Raw genomic sequence first — 15,886 nt, 5'->3', positions numbered from 1 at the left:
TTTATCATGTAAGATTTATTGGTAGAAGACCATTTTAGTGTTTACACACCAATACTCGAGGCCATGGTCTCCTGCTTTTGTGTTAAATGTGATGCTTAATTCACTGCTTCTCTGTAGGGTATTTGATTATGTGGCGCCTGAATGGGTCACTGATTATAGAGAAGAGCCAAGGACGCTCATATTGTTTATTGTGTTGCAGCAGCTCTGGGCCTGTCCTTGGAAACTATTGAATGAAAACGCATAATGCAACAGTATTGCCATGTTGCTTTTTCCCTCTCGTGAGCAGATTTCATTATTTTTTTTCCTTACAACCCAACTGTGTTGTGATTGTTTGGAACAGATTACATCAGTGGAGTGTTTGGTGTCCCAGTGTGAACCCGAGTTGCATTGTTAAGTCGGCTGCATTACGTTGCATAACTGTGTTATCGTTAGACTGCTTTTTCTTTCTACGTTAGCTAACATGTGACACTGAAGAGCGTAAAAATGTTGATATGTGTTCTGCTTTGACTCCTGTCCTGCACATTTTACTGCAAAGCTGAGCTACAGCCAATATTTTAACCCCTAAAAATAATTTTCATTTCATTGAGTTATTAATGGGGGACATTCTATAACGTTAATAAACAATTTTAATTTAATTCTACTGCTCTCGGAAAGAAGGAGCTATCTGAGAGTATCCAGGCAAACCTTATAAGAAATTAAAAGCCTTAAAATAAACTTTTTAAAATAAACAACGGGGAACAAGACAGATTCTGATTTCTCTTCCACTCTGGATTTTGACATTTAACTAATTTAGCAACAAATGGCACACAGCTCAAACAAAAGTGCTGTTATCTGTCTCAAAGACTCCTGACATATTCAGGGTAGCATTAGGGACAGAAAACTCAATGATCAGTCAAGCCATTTGTACAGTTTATTGTCTATATTTTATTCAGACTTGGTGACACTTCAGCTTTGTCATTTTGATTTCAGCCTTGATGGAGGCCAGTAAAAGCCTGAGCGTGCCATCGGTGACCTCTCTTTGAATATGAGAAAGCAGAGTGAAAAACAGTCTGGGTCCAAAGCATCTTCATCTTTTTCTCAGTCATCACTTCCCTTCAAAAATGGATGGAAAACAAATTGGCCTTTAAAGTCAATCTCATCTTCAATTAGATGTTTCTGCAGTGGGGGCTGGGGAGATGAGCCAACCATGTCAGTGTGGAGTGGTATTCTGATGCAGTGCAGAGTTGCTTGTTTTTCACTTCAGAGGATGTGTTGAGGAAACCTCTGCAGCCCGGCCGCTCCGTCCCCGCAGCGCCGCTAAATTAATTGAATGACAGTTTTGGTTATCAGTTAATTACTCATGGCATTCACTCAGACAAACATGGGCTCCTCTTCTGTTTCTCAAACATTTTGTAGTTCACTTTGACATTAAAGCCAATTTATCACAAGATCAACAGATTAGGAATTAAAAGTGAAGACATTACTTCCCCCCTCAGCATAAAATAACAGCTAATGTGTGGCTGACTCTGATGAGCAGGCAGTAAATAACGCAGATGTGTTTTCAGGTCAGCGGAGACTTTCGGGGTGATCTGATGTAAGCGTCCGTGACCCGCGTGCTTGACTCGGCGTGTCTCGGTGTAACCTTGTGCTCAGGGCCTGCTGGCAGGTTGTGCCACAGATGTTGACCCGGGCTACAGCTCAACCATTACCCTCTCTCAGGGTTACTTTACTTTAAAGCCGAGTGGAAAAGTCTCTGCACGCGCTCGCCGCGGCTCAGTAATGTATTGGTGATAATAAAGTGTCTTAATAATAATTATTATAAAAACGGTGCATGCTCAAGAATTTTTTTTAAACTTGACTCTGGTTGCCTTGGTAACAGCAAGAACTATGATATAGTAAAGCAAGCACGATGAATACAACATTTGTTCTCCATCCAGTTCTAGTTGCTACGCTATAGTTGCTTACTAAGACTTGGTCCTAGAATATAGGCGGAGTGCTGATAGCAACTCATCTAACTCATAAAGATAACCTGAGGGATGGAATGACACAAGACCATAGATAAGGAGATGGAGATGTTGTTGACACAGCTGATGCCTCTCTGGGGCTAAAAGTAGCCCTGCACAAACTGCCTTAATGTCCTTTGTGTGCAGCTGTAGCCTGTAAGGAGTCAACATTCAGATCTTAATGAAAGGCAACAGTAACTCCCTGTTGTATTGTCTCTTTACTTCTATCAAATATTCAGATGATCTGCAAGTGGCTGTTACATAATTGATACTTATATTGACTGTTTTTCGTTAGTTCCCAAGAAAAGACGCTGTCCAAACATTTAGTTAGGGTCTTTACACATCTCCCCCTTCTGTTTTTGGTTATTGTGATTGGACCAGTGATACCTCGTCACCAGCTTAGTTGACTGAACATAGATGTTAATGTAGCTTCAGATCGTTTTCCAGTTCAGCATTCTGAATGCTCTGGTGAGTTTTTTAAAAGCTGGTTTCACCCTTTGCACATGATAATTACATGTCACTGTGATGACTTCCACTGCTATTAAAGAGCGCCTCTGCTGGGTTGCACCTGCTGAGAGCTGTGCAGCTTCCCCTGCATGCAGTAATGAAGCTGTTAGCAGATAAGACGTTATAAACTGCTTATTATTCCAAACCAACTGGATCACAAAAGGCAACGGGAGAAACGGAGAGTGAAGGTAGCTGCCTCAAAGCTGCCTGTTTAAGACCTTGCTTCTTTATCTGCAGTCAAGATCATCTGCCACAGTATTTGCTTGTAAAGTGGGACGCTTTGCCCAGTTTGAGTCTTTTCAAAGATTCTGCGAGGAGAAGGCTCCCAGCCTGATGAAGGAACATTCTTAGATCACAGAGGCATTAATTAGTCCAATGGATGAGATTCTTCCTTTCAGAGATCAGTTCTCCTGCGGAGCTGCAGCCTGCCACCCAGAACACCATATGGTGTGGCTTCATGCCACTTTCTCCCATGAGCACCGAGGGAGAAGCTTCGAATTAGCAATGACGGGACCGTCGGTGCTGCTGCAGCCTGTATGGATTACTGCTTTAGTAATGTGTGACGCCATGAACTCTCCTCCTTCTCTGCATCCTGACCCAGAAAATGTGAGCTGACCTGTTGTCAGAATGTGTGCAGAAGGGGATGGTGTGCTTGAATGGAGGTGCTCTGTGTCTGTAGCTGCAGCATGGTAGCCTGACGCATACATGACCAAAGTTCCTCTCTCTCTTTGGACTTCATGCCGTCCATTAGCAACCGCTGGGCACCGTGCTTGCTCGCTGCAGCATCAGGATGCGTTTATCCGGCACAGATCAGCACATGGAATACGGTGAGATCCATGTTGCCTAGATTTGTTGCTGTTAACATTGATGAATAAGCTGAATGTGGTCTTTGCTCTCTGGGTCAGGGGCAACATACATGAGTCACCACCTCTTTCCTACCTTAGAAAGAATGAAGAGTGCCTCAGTATGAACTCTGAACAGCCACCCATCACAGACCAGATTTATACGGATGAATGTCACTCCTAAAGGTGAACGGAAATTGAAAAATAACTTCAAGGTGACTGCTGTACATAGCTGTTGGTTGGAAGCACTTTTCCCCCCCTGTCTGAGATAACTGAAGCATAGTGAAGAGCTCGGTCTATCTGGATTCAGTCCAATGGAGGCCGGATCAAGGACATCAAAAGCTTAGAAAATTACATCTGAACATAACCTGTAAATTAATATTATATATACATATATTAGTTCTCTCTTAACTCTCTTAGCAGACCGAAATGAGGCTCTTATGTAAAGCAGTGGATGTTTTTGTTTTTTCAGAAGCCTGTGCGTTGATGCGTTTTCACTGAAAAGGAAACTAATCTGAGTGTTGCATTATAAGGCTATACTGTAGAAACAAAGCTCATACTGTGTCTGTGCTTACAGCTGGGTCATGTGACAAGACTTGCAATGTCCCAGCTGGAAGTGGTGGATTTCACCTCAGACTTTTATCTCGTTGTGGCTGTTTACACTGCAGCGACGCAGATACGCGTCTCTAATGCAGGTTTGTTTCGATCCTGGCAAATAACTCTGAGCTGTGGGTTAAGTAAAAGCTCATTTAAATGATTCCTACAACGGATGTTTGATTATTCCATCAAATACAAGCTGACACCAGGCATTATCTGCATAAAACACAAGTTTTTCAAGTGCAATAAATCAGACATGAATTATACAACACACATTCGCGCCCCATTTCTGTTGTAGAAAGGAGGTCGGTTACGTATGTTGTCAGCCCGTGTGGATACTTTCATTGTCTGCTTCCATGTAGAGCATAAGGCCGTGCAATTTAAACTCCTGGAATAAATACAATGGAAAAGTCAGGTCAAGAGTGCAGGAGTGAAGGAAAACAGGTGCAGAAAGATGTGACAGCAAAAGGAAAACCTCCAGAACAAACAAACAAACAAACAAAATGACAAAGACATGCAATGTTCTGAGGCAAAAGTAAACAAAAACAGAAGGTTCTGCCTCCAAGGATGTATGCTTGTGTACCTCCTGAATAACGAGCACGAAAGCTTTCATGTGCTTCAATTTGAACTGCGTACTTGTTGTTAAAGCGGCTGTTTCTCAAATAGAGGAGAGATGTTCGTTAGCTTGACTTGATGCCGTTTGTCAGGTGGTAAAACAATAGTTTCTTCTCCTGTGTAACAGCAGCGAGACTGTTCTGCATCTTTCACTGATGCAAATATTGTGAAAAGCCTTTTTTTTTATAGTGCTGACACTCTGAGGCATAAGTCACACACAGTATTAAAACATTCTCATCTCTTTTTATTTGTCAACCATAAGAGTAAAACCTCTTGCAGGTGGCTTCAGGCAATAAAATATCTGGGAGTAACATTATTGAAACTGCACCGACTGGTTTGTTGCTTTTGTCATCAGCAGTTTACCAAAGCCAAACATCAGCTGCTCTTGAGCTTCTCAGGAAACAATTTTCCCGCCCATAGATTACAGTGGTGGGGAATCTAGCGTGGGACGCGCACCCATTGTTCCAGTCTCTCATTAAATGGAGAAGAGCGCATGGTGTCTGCTAGGGTGACGCCACACTGGTGTTTCAGAGTGTGATGGCACCTTTCGACAGGAACGAGGCTAAAGTCTGTGAGATTCATTCCAGTTTGTGCTGTATTATGAGCATCTGAAGAAATACACACTGTGCTCTATTATTTATAAGGCGTGAGGTCTTGCCACAAAATAATTATTCCAATATAAAGAGAGCAATGAGAACAAACAACTGTTTGAGGTCTTTTTTTTTTGGAAGACTTTAATATTTGGAGGCCGAACACTCACAAGAGACAAAAGGAAAATATTTGAAAAAGAGAATGACATGAATGCGCTTGAGGCACGGATCTGTGTGTCTTAATTGTGGCTCCGAGAGTTCGGCATAACTTTGACAACCCGACAAGCCTCGTCTTGCTACCATGTGTTTCCCTGCCCTGGAGGTTCAGCATGATGACTGTACAAATGCCATGTGTTCCCACACCCATGGCCTCATTTTCCGGCTTCCTGCTAACAACTGTTAGTGTGCTTCTTTCTCTGGTTTCGCTTCCCTGGCTTTGCTCATGTGTCACAGTATCATCTGTGAGAGGAGCTGATGTTGGAGGTGCGAGGCGGAGAACGAGAACTTGCATAAATAGTTCCTGTGGTGCACAGCGTCAGGCAGCTTCAGGGAAAGACTCAAGCGTGCGGCGACATCCCGCTTTGTGCAATCATTGCTCTCCATCGCAGCATGAGAAAGGTCAGCTTCCATTACATTTATTTTATAGAAGAACTGCACTGGAGCACTTTGTAATGACCGCGTCTCTGCTAATATGTATCATATAGCAGCAGGGAGACTTTAAGCATGTCAAGAGCTGCTGGATTGGGTTCATATATCTAGTGTTTTGAGACAGGTGAGCGCATGAAGGAAGCAGCAGAGCAGCAGTACGTGACTTTCCTGTCATCCGTCCCCTTTGAGTTCTCATCTGTCAGTGAGCATCGGCAGGGGTTCAGAGTGATGGAGGGTGACAAACCTGGCTCCATTGTTGCCTTTGTCAGTGTAAAAAAAAACCCACACAGCACCTTTAAAAATACGCAGCTTTGTTAGGCTTAAATGTGGCTTTCACCTGTGTTCCAGCCACATTTAAGTGGCTGTGAACACTGTCCTTCAGCCTTCTGTCCTTTTCTCTGAGTGGTGCAGTGAACTGGGGCCTGGACTCCAGACAGTTTCTCATGATTTGGTTATTTTAGATTAAATGGAACATAATAAAATTGGTATCATAATCGATAAAACAATACAAAACAAATCGGTAGCAGCATTTTTTTAACCTTGCTCTTCTTGTGAAAATGCTTTTCGCCTGATTGCTGTGTGCACTGTCTGTGGTAACAGATGAATGTGATTATGACGGCAGAGCCTGAGCCAGTCGTCCAGTGAGACCAGGCTTGTGCTCGGGTCTGATAGTGATGACGGGGCACCATCGGAGCTCAGATTAGGGGCAGCGGCCTCATCTTCCATTTCAGCCTCAGACTCTGCGTTTGCGGCTGTGTGAGGCTGTTTGACGCTCATGCCGTCGCCTCACCTTTGACACTTTTTATCCTTTTATCCTCTTCGATCCTGTTCCCTCTGTCTTCTCTCTCCTCAGTAGTCGGCCTTGCTTCATCTCTGCTCCTTCACTTGTTTCTATATTACTCATTGAGGAGGAAAACAGCGAGGAGAGGAAAATGCTACTCTATGCTGTTACCATAGCAACTGCATCACGGCGACGAGCCAGTGGTGTTTAGCAGACATGCGCGCTTGCTCTCTCCCTCCACTTGCCGCTCTTAGATTGAAGCGCACCTCTGAAAAGAATAAAGAGAAGCTGTAGAGACGAGGCTGACTGTTCTCATTTCATGAACTTTCAAAAGGCACGAGGTGCTTTTCCCTGTGATGAGTCGTTATCACTGATGTCAGATATCAAACATAGATGTTCTCAGAGAACGCTGTACAGACACAACAAAGGAAACCCACGGTGTATTCCTGCAAGGGAAAGCACTTTCTTCCACAGAGGACCAATAACAGTTAGTGGGCTTTTCTGCTGTGGTCCAGGAAATGAATGCTAATGCTTGGCTCTTCTCCCTCGCTCCATGACGATAATTCTACTGATCTCATTATTGGAAATTCATCTAATTATCCCTCTTAATAAGGGACCCCATTCACTGCAAATTAAGTTATATATTCACTTATAAATGCTGCAGGGTCATATAATAAAAGCTGGGCCTGCCTCTGGATGTCTTCCATGTTCTTCTCAGACTGCTGGTCTCACAATTTCCTGTTTAGCACACAGCATGGAGGAGACAGGTACATGTTCACAGATGGCTGTGGATGGGGTGTCAGCTTCTGTTTGACTTGGACACAATGGAGAAAACGCACACCTGGCCGCAGCACACACAGGACAGACGCTCAGAATTTTCAGCGCGGCTAATTCTAGCAGGGAAATGTGATAGCAGGAAGACACGGTGGTGCTGGCTGCTAATTCACCAGCGCCAAATTGTTTTTCTCCGCCAGTCAGAAAGACGTAACGGCGGTTTTGATGTGGGGGGAAAGATGAAATCAGCAACTTGTGTTTCTTGTTGCATCAGATAACCACTGGCTGAATATAAAGGACTTCAAATTTGTCCCCAAGGTGAGCAGATTTATTCTGTTAAATAGTCCCAGTTTATGAGAGCACCTCCGGGGCTGCGTTCCTGCTCCGGTCAGCAGCTCTGGTCCCCCCCACAATCCTTCGCAGCTTTAGGGTTACGCCACTTCCTGCTGGTGGGTAGAGAGACCTCAGGGTCACATAGACAGGATTACACCAGCTCCAGCAGGATTGTCAGGGGAACTATAATGCACAGGCTCTATTTCTGTATGCTGCCTGTATAGATTTAACACATTATAAGCTAGGTCTTCCTTTTATAAAGGGTTATGGAAGAACATGTTTCAGGGTGATAAGCATGATCCGGGGGGAATTGTAGAGTGCTGTTTTATAGAACCATAGAAAAATGGCCTCATTTGTAATTCACTGCTTCCCCTTGACTTTGGAATTAAATGTTGCAGAGAAGAAATGTAAAATCATAAAACCTTCCCCTTAAAACATGTAATTATGATGTTGACCTTTTAACCTCCCAGAACAAACAAATGGATGCATTTGTCATCGAACTACAGTGGCTGTGATAGTTCTGCTTTTTCATTGCCTATTTCCCCCTACGCATTTGTCATTTGATTGTCCTGTTGTGAAACATGCATGCTGTGATACCATGTGATGTAATTTTAAAATCAAATTGATGCACAGGGGTCCCAGAACTAAACCAAATTGTCCTACACACGACTTTGACTGCCCAAGCACCCATGTGTAATCTCGATGTCGGATCTTCATTCCTGTCTCCACAATTCTGAAGAGCTCTTTTCTGTTGGCAGGTTGGTGTTACTTCACTCAAGCAAAGGAAACTCTGAGTGAGAGGTGAAGACAACAAACCAGGAGTCCTCCCAGTCTGCAGGGAGTGGCAACAGGTATGCAGGACTCCACTTCAGACAGCAGGATGGCCAAACAGGTGAGGAGAGCTGTGTTTCACTGATATATCACTAAAGACACAGAGGTGACAGTGAGTAGAGCTCAGGGGCTTTTAGTCTGGAAACAAAGTGCTGCATATGAGGACCTAAATGTCCTTTTGCTACACTATTTCTATTAAGGATTTCGACAAACCTTTACAGAAAGCTGGAATTCCCCGTGGACTTAGTCCCTTTATCTTAAGATTCATAAACTACGTTGCAAGAACATTTCAGCAGTGCTAATGTTGCAGTGGGAGGACAGCAATGTTATAATGTGTGGCCTATAGAGAAGTCTAAACTGCATAAAATCCTTTCTTTTAAACACATTATAGTAAATCCTGCTATGCTTCTTCAGAGCTTGCCAGCTTGTGTGTATTTAGGTTTAGGGAAATGTAAAATTCAGCTTCTTTTTTATGTTTTAAGGACCAGAACGCCAGGCATTTTGAGGAACACAGAGAAACAGATGATACATCCGAGAAGATGTCCCCAAACAAAAACCTCAAATCTCCCCAGAAAGGCTCCAAACGTCTTAAAACAGCCCCCTTCAAAGTGACTCTGCTTGACGCCGCTGTGTTTGAAGGAGAAATTGAGGTATGTAAAGAAAAAAGACCAATTAAATCCATTCCAATTAATTCTTTACTTCCTTTGTTGCTGTTTTCCTCTGTGGGTGGTTCTGTGTATTTTATAGTGTTGTGGAGAATTCATAAAGCAGCTAAACAGAACCAATGTGAGAGCACCATGCTGAGAGGCACCGTTACACACCACTACCATGCACAAAAAAACATGCGTTGTCTCGTCAAGCAAAAAAAGGGCGTCTTCATATTTTGTCCAAAAGGCAAAATACAGGACCTGCCAGAGAAAAGAAAAGAGCAGACGTAAATGCACTTTTTCTTTTTAAATTCTGGTGAAATAGGTCAGGTATTCTTTGAAAAGGAGCTCTCACAATGGAAGATGATTGGAGTTTAAATGACTCGCCTGTGAAGATGGACTGTACAGCCAAATGTGCCTTATCTAACAATTCAATTTGAATCACTGACAATCACTTTAGAGCCGCGGTGCTTCCGTCTACCTAAGATAAGACAATTAAATCTGCCAGCAGTCTGGGTCAGGTGGAGCAGCCTGTCTGTGTTTTCAATCATGGCATGAGCTCTAAAACCTACAGTCAGATGACTTTCAGAAGTCTTACACAGTATGATTGTCATCTGGGAAGAGGAATAATCACTAAGCTCCAGAGGAAGGTGGTCCAGCATCAGGTTCAAACTTCCTATTAATATCAGCTGCCACGTGGAAACCTTTTAATTAACTCCCAGCAGCTTGAAAAATGAGGTAAAAGATCCTAATGTCGTGTTTGGTTGTAAAGCACAAATCCTAATGTTTCTTCTTGGCACTAAAAGTCACAAAATGTCCATTTTGTCCAGTCAGATCCTGCCAAGTCGAAGTCTGTAGTGAGTACCGGTACATTTAGCAAGATGGGGGGGTGAATGTTATTGTATGAGAGGGGTACATTATGAGCACCATCCCAGTCCAGCCTCCTCCAGCACTGTGACAATCAGAATTACCTGCAGGCCTTTAACATTATAATAATAATTCATTTTTTGGTTATGCGACTCTGAATTTTTGCCCCTTTCAGTCATTTCTGGAGAAGAATATTCAAAATGGCAGCTTGTCATTTGGTTATTGTTTAATTGTAGATAAGAGATGTTTTTGGACCTCTGGCTCATTCACTGGCTCGCTCCTGCTTCCTGTCTGTAATTAATGCAATGGAACTTCACGCTTTCCACACCGACGCCTCCGGTGTGTTACCTAGGGGGGGTCGTAATGACAACACTGTGACACGACAGGCCTCTTCCTGGGGGTGGCGCTTCATGCACGCTGCTTAATTAAGTTTCCTGTCATGGATACAGAAATGAGCCTCCCTGTGTTATACATGCTGGAGAGCAGGCTCGCTCTAACTGCTTTCACCCACACTTCCCTTTTACTCACCAGCTTCTTTCTTCTCTCTTATAGGAGGAACTTCTAATTCACGTTGGTCACTTCTCTCTTATACGGGAATTATTCTTTGCAGGATGTCTTTTTATTCAGGTGACAATGGTGGGATAATTATTCTCGTCCTGAACACAGGACAAATAGACCGGATTGACTCAGTCACGGTTCATTACGACTCCACATGCCTCCACTCGTGGCCGTCCAGTTCTGCACGTTTATGGATGGTCACCAGTGGAAGTGGATCCTGCATGATCAATTAATGTGTCACTACTGTAGACCCAACCATGATTGATGGTACAGACGATTTAACATTAAACACGGACCGACTGTAGTTTGCTGGATGGTCCAAAGGAGGTTTTTTTTCTTTTGAGGATCTCCAAACCTTTGAAATACACAGTAGACTGGATGTTTTCAGCTGTTTGTGACTCTATTTTGGTTTACTGCAGCTGGAAAACTATTTTTTTGAAGCCATCAAGCCAGAATCAAGAAATGTTAAATTCATGGTGTTATGCTAAATAGAAAGAAAACAGCAGAAAGGCAGTGATTTAACTGTTTCCATGGCAATGACTTACTCCGTCTCACCATAAAAGAGGCAACGTTGGAAGAAACATTTCCTGCGGATGGATGCTTTTGCATCATTTTTATTCATAAATATATTATTTGTGTGTTCGGGTTGATGTGTCACATCTATTATGTTTGTATTAAAAATGGTTCATTTGCTCTGTGAGATTTGAGTAAACACATTCGCTATGCTCAAACTCTCCTTTTAAACACGTTAACTGCAAACCAGCCGATACTATACACAAGAGTATAACTTTAAATAAGGGCACCAGTATTTTCTGTTTGAATCTGTCTGCCCACGTTCATACTGGATTTCTAAGCGCTACTGTGAACAGCAACACTTCACTTCACCTTTCTGCACTTCACACATACACACTTTTAAAAATAAATCCCACACTTGCTGCAGATGCAGAATAAAAACAAAGACAGGGGACAGAGCAAGTGTCGGCAGTAAATGTTAGTCCCAAACTAACATTTGGGAATATTCATGACATCCAGAGGATGTCTGTGCAGCATCAGTGTTTTTAATGGGTACAATATGTCTTCTCTCTTCTCTCTCCCTTATCTCTTCGCAGCACCTGCTAGGGCTGTAATCAGTGTAAAGTTGATATTTGCCCAGTGTTTACGTGTCACTGACTACCTTAAAAAAAAAACAAAAAAACCAACCCAACCTATCAGAGTTTTATCTGGAATCGCCTCCTTTCACACACATCATGTTGGAGCTCCTGGCTCTCACAAATATCTGAAGAATGTCTGTGTCAGATCACAACTGTTGCACTGCATGTGTGAAAGTATCCAACAGCTGGATACATACCATACCACATTTGCACATAAATATCTCATAGTTAAGATGCTGGACATTGCATATCCATTTTGGTTTTCTTAAATAGTTTACATGCTTTACTGGTCTTTTTTTTTTTTTTAAAGATTGTCCAAAGACGTTTGAGACTAGGAAAATTGCTCCATAAACGTTAATATTCAACTAAATATCTTCCAGTCAGAGAAAGGACAATGTTTTTGAGACATGGACTCAGAAAAGTCCATTTTTTTTTAAAGTGGCTCCGTTATTGTGGGTTAGCTTTGACCACTGTGGTGTCTTTTATCCTGGTTCTTGCAGAAGCACTCTAAAGGACAGACCTTGATGGACATGGTCTGTGAGCATCTCAACCTGCTGGAGAAGGACTACTTTGGCCTGACCTTTGCTGACACTGACACGCAGAAGGTCAGTGACTCGTGTGCCACACCAACCCGTCGGTAGGCTGTGGCGCATCAACACAACGCTCACAGACTAATCTGTATTCTGCTCAGTGGTTGCCTGTGCCGGCTCTGTCGGCGTGGAGTTCACATTAGTCAAGAATAAATGGAAAAAGAAAGGAAATTCATCAATTAAAGGCACATTTATTTGTAGAGATACGCCCCATTTACTCTTTGCTGGATGTGAAATTTAGCTGTCCAAGTGTTTCTCCAAGGCAGCTAATGCAGCTCATGATGCCTACATACCCTGTATGAACTTAAACAGCTAAATCTAGTCTCTCAAGAAAATGATTAATAGGTAAGATATACTGTAAAAGTGTCATGTTATTTTGCATATTCACAACACAGCAACTTAGCATAAGCATTTTAGTTGTATGTTTGTAAAATGTATCAAGTGTTGGAATAAGGGAGGACAGAAACCAAAGATAATACTGGAAACCAAAGCAGCAGCTTTAAGGGCTGGTGCTTTCTGGTGCTTTCTCCATTACTGCTGCTTATACTCCCCCAGTTCACACACTGTCACATCAGTTCTTTCTGTTTTCATTCCATCCGGTCCCATCATTTAAGATTTTGTGAATAGAAACCTAGCTTCGTGATCGAAGGAAATAGATCTGAATATTGAAATAGTCTAATTAATTTCCCCCCTCCGAGTGTTAGTTAAATTCTGCGTTTGATAGATATGTTGCAGCTCACAGATCATTTTGACATGCAAGCCAAAAGGGCTTAAATCAAGTTTCCCCGTGATTTTCATTGCCCTTCCAGGATGTGTGTATCTTCGTGAACCCGTCTGACAGTGGGCTGATGGGCTCCAACATGGAAGCTCTTTGTTAAAGCTGCTCTGCCTTATGTTTTGACTGACGCGAGCCCCCCTCGGGGCGGTTATGAGGCAGCCTTCAGAGCTGCTGCCTTTTGAAAAAGATGACAAGACGATGTCCATTTTAACTTGTGGATCACAGGCCCTTTTATCACCATCAACCTGCGCTTGCTTTTCAAACATGTGGACGTCACTTGGTGCACGTGTTCTGACGGTCTCTTTGGACTGAGCGTTATCACCGTCTCGGCAGACACGATAGCTTAAAGTTAAAATATTTCCCAGTCACTGAGCGTGGGTAAGGCTCTAGCTGGGATTTAAATGAGAGGCTTATCACAGACGAGCCGGAATCTTCCAGATGGGGTCTTTGCGGATTGTTCCACATGGAAATTCGATGCCCTTTTCTTTGTCTCAGCTGGAGTGATTGAAATAATCGAGGGTGAAGGTTACTGTGAAGAGTGGCCAAACGGAGCTGCATTCAAGACCATTGAAACAAAGAATCCAAAATGCTGCTCTGATGTCATCTTTTGATTAAGTTGCTCTAAATGGCTGGTGAGCTGCTCATGAGCCCCCCCCCCTCCCCGCTAAATGACTAAATGATGTTATTTTATGAATTACTTTTCTTTCATAATATGTTTTAAATGTACAATTATGAAAACGGTTACACAAAATGATTACACAGACTCACAGTTGTGTCAGTAGTAGCAGCATGAAAGTGAATTTTTCTTTAATCCCCATTAGAACAAAGGTGAAGATGCAGAGCAGCCTCGCTAATGTAATTAAATACACGTTGTCCTCACTTAACACAGATAGATTTATGGGTTAAAGAATAGGTGCAGCTCATTAAATTGTTTAGCACCCTGAATAAATGCTGCAGGAAGATGCATGAAGGCACAATACGGATCACTGTAGGATGCTTGTTTTCAGCCTTTAATGCTCCTGATGCTGCGTTGACGGATGTGATACCAGCATTAATTAGCAGCCGTGTGTGGTATCCAGGTCAGTGGTGATCACCTTCTGCCCTCTGAATTACAGGCAGCACAGAAAAATGTTGCATCCACCTGTTGTTTGTGTGCAGGTGAAAACATTAAATACCAACTTTGACAGACTTCCAGCCTTTTAAAATACCACTGTTTGTTCAAGTACAGTTTTAAATTTTAAAATAAATTGAGGATTGCATGTGCATTTTTGACTTACATCCCAGTTATAAGGAAGTGCGGTCACTTGTTCCAACAGTTGCATGGTTTATATACCAGCTTAGCTGAATAAATTACTTGTGCTTATCTATTCCACAGTGCAGATCAGGTGTGATAAACTCAACAAATAGCGCTGCTCTTTGCAGGAAGCAGCACAGTAGGTGGGCATTATGGGCGAGGAAGTCTTAACAGTGGGTTGTATGAAGATGAGGAAGGATTTGCCCTTCATTTCTCCGCCCATCGCCTTCTGCGTGTAGCTGGCCTCTGAGCGGCTCCAGGCTTGTGTTACGGCTGAAGCCATGTTTACCACGGGAAGCAGAGACGGCTGCCCTTTTGATGAAGCTGTTTACAGCAGCCGACACCGCTGGGATGTGATTAGATCAGAAACGTAGGTAACTGGCTGCCAAAATTTGCAACACAATGAAGAAGCAGATGGTTGAATTAAATCTGCTCTCCGAGCGTGCAAAGGGCTCAGCAGGCACGAGCTCACTTTCTCTATGGAACCATATGGGAAAGCTTTCATTAGGAACACTCATGGCAATTAGAGCAAAATGTGACATGGAGCTATGCATTAGCAATGTTTCCAGTCTGCCCAGTGTGATTCCTGCCTTCTGTCTTTTAGAACTGGTTGGACCCCTCCAAGGAGATAAAGAAGCAGCTGCGCAGTGAGTTTTGTTTGCAAGCTGAGATTACAACTGTTGAAATGTTTAATAATTATGGGAATAAAACCTGTGCTGACTTATGTAACGTTCTGCATTGCTCACGTTTGTGCGCTTTTTGGCGAAACGTGTGTTTTATTTCTCCGCAGACTCTCTTTGGCACTTTGCGTTTGCTGTCAAATTCTACCCCCCTGACCCCTCCCAGCTCACTGAAGACATCACCAGGTATGTAAAACCGTGACCACATGCGCTCTTCACTCTAGATAATTCTTATTTCTTCAAAGGAACCTTTTTTATATCGCGCCCTAAAAGCGCTCCGCTTGTTCTAAAGACAAAAATATTGTAACAATTAATGTAGTATATTTGCAACATTGTCAAAGCAAACCCAAATCCCTCTCCATTTTGGGGATTAAACTCTGAGCGCAGCTAACTGCCATGGATTAACGGAGATAACACTTGTTGCAGCTCGCCTTGGATCAGGCTCGTTTGCCTCTGCTTTTTCTATCTCGTCTTCCAGATACTACCTGTGTCTGCAGCTGCGGGACGACATCCTGTCAGGGCGCCTACCGTGCTCCTTCGTCACGCACGCTCTCCTGGGCTCCTACACCGTCCAAGCCGAACTCGGGGATTACGACCACGACGACCACGGCGTCGACTACGTCGGCGATTTCCGCTTCGCCCCCAATCAGACGCGAGAGTTAGAGGAGAGGGTGATGGAGCTTCATCGAAACTACAAGTACCAGACATTAGAATCTGTTTTCAGTCTGTTCACGAATCATGTTTTTATCACACCCTTTCCTCATTAATTATTGTCAGTCAATGAGGTTCTCTTTGTGGCGATCCACGATACTTGATAAATC

At 43.1% G+C, this 15,886-nt stretch overlaps 2 protein-coding genes across 16 annotated transcripts in view; one reads left to right on the top strand and one right to left on the bottom strand.

Annotated features, from left to right (window-relative positions):
* Positions 1-15,886, bottom strand: part of LOC130524644 (bactericidal permeability-increasing protein-like) — a 166,954-nt gene that overhangs the window by 21,018 nt on the left and 130,050 nt on the right. The window lies entirely within an intron of this gene.
* LOC130524637 (band 4.1-like protein 1) overlaps positions 1-15,886 on the top strand; it is a 41,930-nt gene that overhangs the window by 11,392 nt on the left and 14,652 nt on the right. For all 15 annotated transcript variants that reach the window (XM_057030925.1, XM_057030920.1, XM_057030921.1 and 12 more), the window contains exons 2-7: positions 8,428-8,561; positions 8,983-9,150; positions 12,224-12,328; positions 14,990-15,032; positions 15,176-15,251; positions 15,544-15,762. In XM_057030925.1, coding sequence (XP_056886905.1) covers positions 8,523-8,561; positions 8,983-9,150; positions 12,224-12,328; positions 14,990-15,032; positions 15,176-15,251; positions 15,544-15,762 — 650 coding nt within the window. In that variant the 5' untranslated portion in view covers positions 8,428-8,522. The remainder of the gene's footprint in view (positions 1-8,427; positions 8,562-8,982; positions 9,151-12,223; positions 12,329-14,989; positions 15,033-15,175; positions 15,252-15,543; positions 15,763-15,886) is intronic.

The sequence above is a fragment of the Takifugu flavidus genome, chromosome 4 (assembly GCF_003711565.1).
Source record: "Takifugu flavidus isolate HTHZ2018 chromosome 4, ASM371156v2, whole genome shotgun sequence".
NCBI classification, from domain to species: domain Eukaryota; kingdom Metazoa; phylum Chordata; class Actinopteri; order Tetraodontiformes; family Tetraodontidae; genus Takifugu; species Takifugu flavidus.
Note: the sequence above shows the minus strand (reverse complement) of the source record. Positions and strands in the feature narration are given on the sequence as shown.